Raw genomic sequence first — 8357 nt, forward strand, 5'->3', positions numbered from 1 at the left:
ATGATGATGATCTTGTTGTTGTTGATGATGATGATGTTGTTGTTGTTGTTGATGATGATGATGATGATGATGATGATGATGATGTTGATGATGATGATCTTGTTGTTGTTGTTGTTGATGATGATGATCTTGTTGTTGTTGATGATGATCTTGTTGTTGTTGATGATGATCTTGTTGTTGTTGATGATGATGATGATGATGATCTTGTTGTTGTTGATGATGATGATGATCTTGTTGTTGTTGTTGTTGATGATGATGATGATGATGATGATGATCTTGTTGTTGTTGTTGTTGATGATGATGATGATGATGATGATGATGATGATGATGATGATCGTGTTGTTGTTGTTGTTGTTGATGATGATGATGATGATCTTGTTGTTGTTGTTGTTGTTGATGATAATGATGATGATGATCTTGTTGTTGTTGTTGTTGTTGTTGTTGATAATGATGATGATCTTGTTGTTGTTGTTGTTGTTACAAGACTAACCATGTATGAATTACTTTTCAAAAAGGAAAAGAAAGTTCTCTTATCAGTAGTGTTTATTAATAATCATCATCACCATAATCTCAGACTGATAAGATCGTGTGGACAAACGGGCTAAAGTCACTTGTTGAGTGTGTCACTTTTTGCAGCGCATCCTATCATTGGCGGAAGGCAGCGGTCGATGGGTGGGTGAGTTCCTCTGACTCCCACACATCAACCGGTGTGCGTGACGCAAAGAAGTCTACTTAAAGCGGGATTAGAGCCGAGCGGCACACCGTGCTCCACACTGCGCTCAGGCACACAGCCCGCCCTCCGCGCACAGGCGCTCAGGACGGCTGTCCACCAATCAGCGCTTGGAGGACGGAGGGACGGGAGCGCACAGCGGGAGACAACACACACACAGACACATGCACTAATGCAGTCACTGGATATTTGCGGAGCTCTTGGACTAGCAGAAAGGGAATAACACGATCCTCTGCTTGTTTTCCTCTCCGAATGAGCAATCATGGGGGAATGGACCATACTAGAGCGGCTGTTGGAGGCGGCTGTCCAGCAGCACTCTACTATGATCGGAAGGTAAGAGTGGGTCAAAAGAAATTAAAAAAAAAAAGATTCAGTTCAGTGTACAGCGCGTTTTATTCTTCAGACTGTAGACTGCAAAACATGTGAAAGTGTTTTTATATCCACATGTAAAGTTAAGGACAAGAGATTTATATCCACAGTGCGACAGCTGAATGTAGATTATCAGTGGTGAACTGCGGGATACACTGTTCATTCAGCACTGGACAGCTCCCACAGAGGACCTGCCGGATCTGCTCCCCCCCCACCCTGAAGTCCGTCCTCCATCTTCCTACACCTGCTGATGGTCTGTCAATGGAGACATCAGCTCCCTCTCATAAAGCACGAGGGTGTATAGGCAGTGGCTTTATGAATGGTTAATACATCAGTATTGCTTATTAATGATACATGTTTACGATGAAAATGAGTTGTTAGTGGTTTATAAAAGATTTATAAAGTGTAAGTGAATGTTTTATTGAACTTTGCTAAGGACAGAGATTTTTCATTTTCCCAGAGCAGATGTTCCTGTCTCATAAATGAGCAGGCATAAACATACAATGTGCAGATGGCCATATATGCATATATATCATACCCCTACATATATTACGCCATGTAATCTGGTAATGTGCTGGATCTCAACCTCCTTGGCAGTGGCGGTTCTAGACCAGTTTTAATAGGGGGGCCAGGTTGGGGCCGGCTTTTTTGTTAGGGGGCACATACAACCCGGAAAAAAAGGATAAATCCCTCATTCAGACAAAGCAGTGTTTACAATTTCAGCAATTTTGATTGGATAGTAAACTGCTGAGACACTTTATTTCTGCCTTTCCCTTCAGTACAAAATCATTGCAAGAAATCTGTCATTGTATTATTAATGCAGACTCCCTGTCAGGGGGGCCACAGGGGGGTCCAGACTCAGAGTTACGGGGCACTGGCCCCTGTTGGCCCCCCCTAGAACCACCCCTGCTCCTTGGACCCTCAAAAGGGTCAATAGTTAATGTTCAGGGCTCACCTGATGCTTGTGTAGAAATAAATATAAGGATATATTTTAGACTGGAAAGAAGTTTTAACTTGTATACAAACATGCATGACATTACATGTACACATTGGGGTGGGAGGCTAGAGGTACATATGCATGTACACAATGTTTACATCTTCATAGAAACACAATGCTATTCTAGTTTTGCACAAGAAGGGCTCTGTGGTCAAGCTAATGATAACTAATTACTGTCGTTCAACAGGAAGCTGCGGGCATATATTCAATTCATAAACAAAATGCTTGTGACATGTTAGTTTCAGTATTATTTTGACTAATTCTGACATCATCATGTGGGTATTCAAAGTGGATCAAGAACAGTAAGAGTTGTATTTTTGGTGCCTGATTTTCAGGCGTGTGGGTTAAGCTAATACAATCACTCAAAATATGAATATGTTACTGTTGTGTATTTTTCCTCAGGATCTTACTGACTGTGGTGGTGATCTTCCGGATTCTCATCGTGGCGATAGTCGGAGAGACCGTGTACAATGATGAGCAGTCCATGTTCGTGTGCAACACCTTGCAGCCGGGGTGCAACCAGGCCTGCTACGACAAGGCTTTCCCCATCTCCCACATCAGGTACTGGGTGTTCCAGATCATCATGGTGTGTTGCCCCAGCCTCTGCTTCATCACCTACTCTGTGCACCAGTCTGCCAAGCAGAAGGAGCGGCGGTTTTCCACGGTGTACCTCTCCCTGGATAGAGACCAAGACTTTATGAAGAGAGATGACAGCAAGAAGATCAAGAACACCATCGTGAATGGAGTGCTACAGAACACAGAAAACTCCAACAAGGAGGCCGACTGCCTGGAGTTCAAGGACATCCCCAACTCTGTCATGCGAACTACAAAGTCAAAAATGAGAAGGCAGGAGGGCATCTCCAGGTTCTACATCATCCAGGTGGTGTTCAGAAACGCATTAGAGATAGGGTTTCTGGTGGGTCAATACTTTCTGTATGGATTCAACGTCCCTGTGGTGTACGAGTGTGATCGATACCCTTGCATAAAAGATGTGGAGTGCTACGTTTCCAGGCCGACAGAGAAGACGGTGTTTCTGGTCTTCATGTTTGCGGTCAGTGGCCTTTGTGTGGTGCTGAACTTGGCAGAGCTCAACCACCTCGGCTGGAGGAAGATCAAAGCTGCTGTGAGAGGAGTGCAGGCCAGGAGGAAGTCCATTTATGAGATCAGGAACAAAGACTTGCCCAGGATGAGTATGCCCAACTTTGGGCGCACTCAGTCCAGTGACTCTGCTTATGTGTAACTGCCTGTTCAATATACATGAGTATATGAGGAGGCTGCTGGAGGTAATTATCAATATCAGGGTACAGGAGTTTGGCAGGGCATCAATTTTTATTGTCTTTCCTGGAGAGACAAAGATGCATAGCACATTTGTCTAAGTGACGTGAGGGAGGCCCTGATGAAGAATCCTGTAAAGTGTTTATAAAAAGCATCAACTGACACACTACATGCTCAGATGTATGTGAACACCCCAAAAATTCCAGCCTTGCGTGGGCATTATTTATTGTTTTGTTTTAACATCCTTCACTCTTCTGGTTCGGAACTAATGAAGCGTGCAGTCAGCGTTTTAGCACATCCCAATGGTGTTTGATGGGAATTAGGGATATGGGCCTGCCTTTGTCAATGGGGGCATTACCATGTTGAAACAGGAAAAGGATAAACATATACTGTTGACACAAAAATATACAAAAGCACACTTTTATCTTAAATATCATTCTATTCTGAAGCAATAACTTTCCTTAAACGACTGTTTTATTGCTGGTGTGAGTTGTCCATATTTGGCCTCGTTCACGTGTACACGGGTACTTTTGAAAAAAAAAGCTTTCAAAACAAACATCTCTTTCCAGACGAGGGTTTTAGCAATGTTTCAGAAATAATCTCTGTCCTTAATAACACATCTGGGAAGCAAGCGTTGGTGTCGGTGTCATTGTTTCCTAAAATGTCAGTTTTACCCTCCCTGACTTAAACACTGAACACTGAGTATCTGAATATCTTCACCGTCAAGGTCTGTTGTCAGCAACCTAAAACACTGTTCATGTGTGTGCCAGTGGTCGAAACACATTGACAAGCTACATTTAAAAAAAATACCCACGTACCCGTGGTTTGGGCCTTTTTACGCACTTTAGTATTCACCAGCTCAGACATATTTTAGGAATATCACACTCCAACTGATGACTAAGATGTTCATGCGAAGGCTATTTATAAGTTGTTAATTCATTCTGTATCCTGTATGTACATGACATGTGACTCCCCTTGCCTGGCAAAGCCACATTTGTCCATTTGTAGATCTCTCCATTTATAACACAGGCTTTCTGTCATCACTTTAAAGTCTCAGACTTGACAAAGCTCCTCCAGAGCCACAAGATATTCAATTTGGTATTTTCACTGGCTGGGTAGGATTCCTTGTAACAAGTGAACAAATGTTCATGTGGTCTTTGAATTGGAACCTGATGATGTAGCCCAATGAAAAAGCGCCCCTGACCAAGAGTAGCCTGTAGTATTTATGCTTTTGGTCATGTAATGTGTCTGATAGCGGTTGTTTTCTGATGACTGGATTGACATTCAGTCTTGCACTAAGATGCCAAATGAACGTGTCTATCGACTCTGAGCTATGATGGTGTGTCAGTGATGTCCCAGTTCTTCCAATCGCATCTCTGACTTACAATCTCTGGTAGTTGAAAGGGAATGACTCCTCTTCAGTCATTACAATACATTACACATTCTCAAAGTTAATCTCTTAATTCAAATATCTTTCTCTGAGGAATCTCATTGTTTTGGATGCCTGTGCTCGCACCACCGACCTTAACCTAACAAATAGCAACTTTAGTTTAGCCAGAGTAACATCGAGCCTGGAAAACTGCCACCATCATTTTTTTTTTTCTGTCACACCTAAGCGCCCATTTCTTTCATTTGTGATGTTTCTTGTTTTCATGTTGTCAAGTGCCATACATGTAGATATACAGAGTTAACCCCGATCCTGTGGGAACATAAGAAAACATTCTGGAGAGTATGGAAATGTTGCTCTGTTGTCATTGTGGATTTAATTTTGCAGCACAAACATCAAACAACAAATTCCCGGGTTATTCATCTGATTCTAATCTTGACTGACTTATTCAAGTGAAGCATAAATAAGAATTTCCATTGGAAGCAGCCAGGCCATGCATTACTGCCGCTGGTGCTACCATTATTAAGTGTAATCTGAAGTATGCCACTGTTAAATATGAAAGCATCTTTAATAAAACGGACACTATATAAATGGGTTAAGTGTGGTGTCTGATGTTAAGGTGTTCATTGCAGCCTGCTACAGGCTAAGGAAGAAAGGGGAAATTAGTTTTGACACTCTGAATTGAGGTGGAGAGCTGCATTTCTATTAAAAGGCCAAAACCAACTATGTGTTAGTCCATCTTTCCATCTTGAGATGAAAATCCTTAAAAACACCTCACAAATATACACCTTCATTTTCAATAAGCCTCAGTCATTTCCCACAGCTGGTCGTTGTACTTTTTAGCAAATTTTACACTGAAATTAACTTTGGGCAATGTAATCTGATAAACCTGATGCCTACATTACCCACAATGCAACTTGCCACTGAGTGACATCACTGGAGGCAGTTTATCAGATTGCAAACAGCTTCCCCTGGAGCCACAAGAGGCTTTATTCTACTTTGTTCACATTACAGTAGTACTCCCCAACACCTGGAAACACACTTTCATGTGTGAAATTGGTGGACTTACCCTTTAAAAATGTAAGAACAATTGCAGCCTTAAATCTTTAGGTTAACTTTACTCCACTATGGCCTCACAATGTCAGTATTACTATCTTAACAACAGGGGTTTTAGGTTAGTCTCGCTCTAGTGATTCCTGTCTCTGTCAGATGTGCATCCTGCTGAGCTGTCATCACGTTCACAAGCACCGTCATGTTACCTGCCTGCTCTCTGAGCCTCGTGACTTTAATGGAAATCAAGCAGCTGTTCTAGACGTCAAATAGCTTATTGGATTATCAGTTTCTAATATTTCCCACAGTGACCTTCCTGATACCACAGGGCAGGGCGACACTGTTAACAATACCTCCTGCTAAAAATAGCTGGAGTCTTAACCCGCACAGCCAGTGTGTGTCCGCACCGCTCTGGAAACACAACGTCATCTACAAAGCACTGAGATGGAAGTGATCCACTGTGACAAGTCTTGATCTGATGTTCAAGCTGGCTTCCCACCATGCTCTTACTTTTGCTTAAACATCTGAATATATTCACTGAGTATAGCAGATTGACTTTCACCATTGATAATGTTGCGTTTCTATGCTGTGTGATCAGTGACACTGATTTACAAAAACAGCATCCTTCAGGAGCAGGATGAACACTGACCATGAAGCTTGGTCATAACATAACCGCAAACAGCAGTGTACTAAAAGCTGAGAGACAGACACCATGGAACTGTGATGTGAACTTGGTGGCACCACTTTAAAGGGGCACTTTTTATTTTGACAAGCTGTTCTCAGATGGAAATAGTGTCCCAGAACACTTTTAAACCACATAGAAACAAAGTTAAACAACATAAATTGTGCTTTCCTTTAAGGTCAATTTGTTTATTCAGTCATTAAAACAAAGAGAGTTTGCTTATTTAGTTAATTTAGGCAGGAAAAACAGTCAGCTAATAAAGATCTTTCTGTTCTCATTTACATTTCTTCACCAAAACTATGGAGCGCTCCTTTAAAATAATGATATTTTTACATTTTGATATCATTTGTATAGGTGCCCTTTATTGTCAGATAGGGTTGAATATCCACTGTGACTGTGGAGGAGGTACAGTATATGTGTCTTTGTTGCGGTGTGTTACCTCCTGTCCATCTCTCTTCATCAGGCCAGGGCAGTGGCCTCCACAGCAGCAGAGGGAGGAGCCATGTTACCTCTGAACTCAGAGCTCCAGATAAGGAGGCACATTCAGTGACCTTAAGTGCACTGCCAGCCAGGACACATGAGCGAGTAACAATATAATCTACCGCACAGTTCCATTTGCCCATCTGTGGCATTGGAGTACAGAGGGGAGTTGATTCATGAGTACTTACATACTTTATATATTGACAAAATGTACAAAAGCTGTTAAACTCTAAATATCTGCAAGTCCCTCACTGTAAAATACAGCGAGAGGTTGTTTCACTGGAAGCAAGCAGACGTTCCTTAGAGGAGCTGCTTAATCAGGGAGCTTATCCTTACTGGGCAATACACTCTAAGTGGATTCCAACTGGATTAGTTAACACTGCCGTAACCACTATCACTACATATAGTAGCCATGCATTACTAATCCTGGTAATGTCAGCAGTCACAGTGTATGTCTGTCCTAACCACCAACAGGATACATCAGGATCATTATGACTCCGTGTCAAATTCTTTGATTATCTTTTGAGATTGTGTTTTTACATATTTATTCTTCAGAGATGAGCAGCAGACACACAAACAGGCTGCAGGCATTAAAAAAAAACTTCCCTGCAGAAACAACATATGGTGTCATATAACCAGGGGGTGAGTTGGAGGAGGCAACAAGTCTTATTTTCTTATCAGCTACTTTATGCAAAATTGTAGAGCAGTGTGAATTGAGTGGACTGAAGAGTCAATGTCCGTTTGTGAAGAAAGCGCTGCACTTGAGACAAAATCTGTCGAAAACTTCTCAGCAGAGAGATTAAGGATGATTAAGAATGCGAGAGGAACACATTTCCTCAGCAGGGAATCTGAACTAAAAGACAAGTCGGGCAAAACGCATTCATGGTCAGGGACATGGAGCTCTTCAGAGCTAACGCACTCAATATTTAAATGCAAAGTCCAAAGTATGTCCCCTATTGTGTGTAGGACCAGACATGTGTGGGTGGTGAGTAACAGTCACTCAGACATCTGCACCACATGCTGTATGTTGGTGGCTAGTATACTTGAGCTTTGTTTGGGTGAGGCTCAGTCCTAAAACAGATTAAAGTAATCAATTAAACTAGAACTGGTGAGCCCTACAAGCAGGCTGAAGCCAGGTGTGGAGGCTGAGAGGTTTGCTGAATCCTCAGGAGATTTAAAAACAACTTAAAATCAGCGATGTCAGAGATCTGTATTGATCCCACAGGAACTAATAATCTGTTTATGGAGGATGGGAGAGATGGAGGTAGAATCTGGATCGCCAGTGGGTGTCTGCAAGCCTCAGCTGGGGTGCAGCATGGAGAGGAGATAGCTGTCACTTTCAGCTTTGCTCCCATGGGGATCCACTGCTCTTTAGGCCGGACTAAAA

General features: G+C 42.2%; 1 protein-coding gene across 1 annotated transcript; it reads left to right on the forward strand.

Annotated features, from left to right (window-relative positions):
- Window positions 1–738: 738 nt before the first annotated feature.
- LOC115573692 (gap junction delta-2 protein-like) lies at window positions 739–5348 on the forward strand. The gene is made up of 2 exons (XM_030404586.1): window positions 739–1063; window positions 2499–5348. The coding sequence occupies exons 1-2, from the start codon at window positions 993–995 to the stop codon at window positions 3334–3336; spliced, it is 909 nt and encodes a 302-aa protein (XP_030260446.1). The 5' UTR covers window positions 739–992; the 3' UTR covers window positions 3337–5348.
- Window positions 5349–8357: the final 3009 nt, after the last annotated feature.

Source organism: Sparus aurata, chromosome 22 (assembly GCF_900880675.1).
Source record: "Sparus aurata chromosome 22, fSpaAur1.1, whole genome shotgun sequence".
NCBI lineage: Eukaryota > Metazoa > Chordata > Actinopteri > Spariformes > Sparidae > Sparus > Sparus aurata.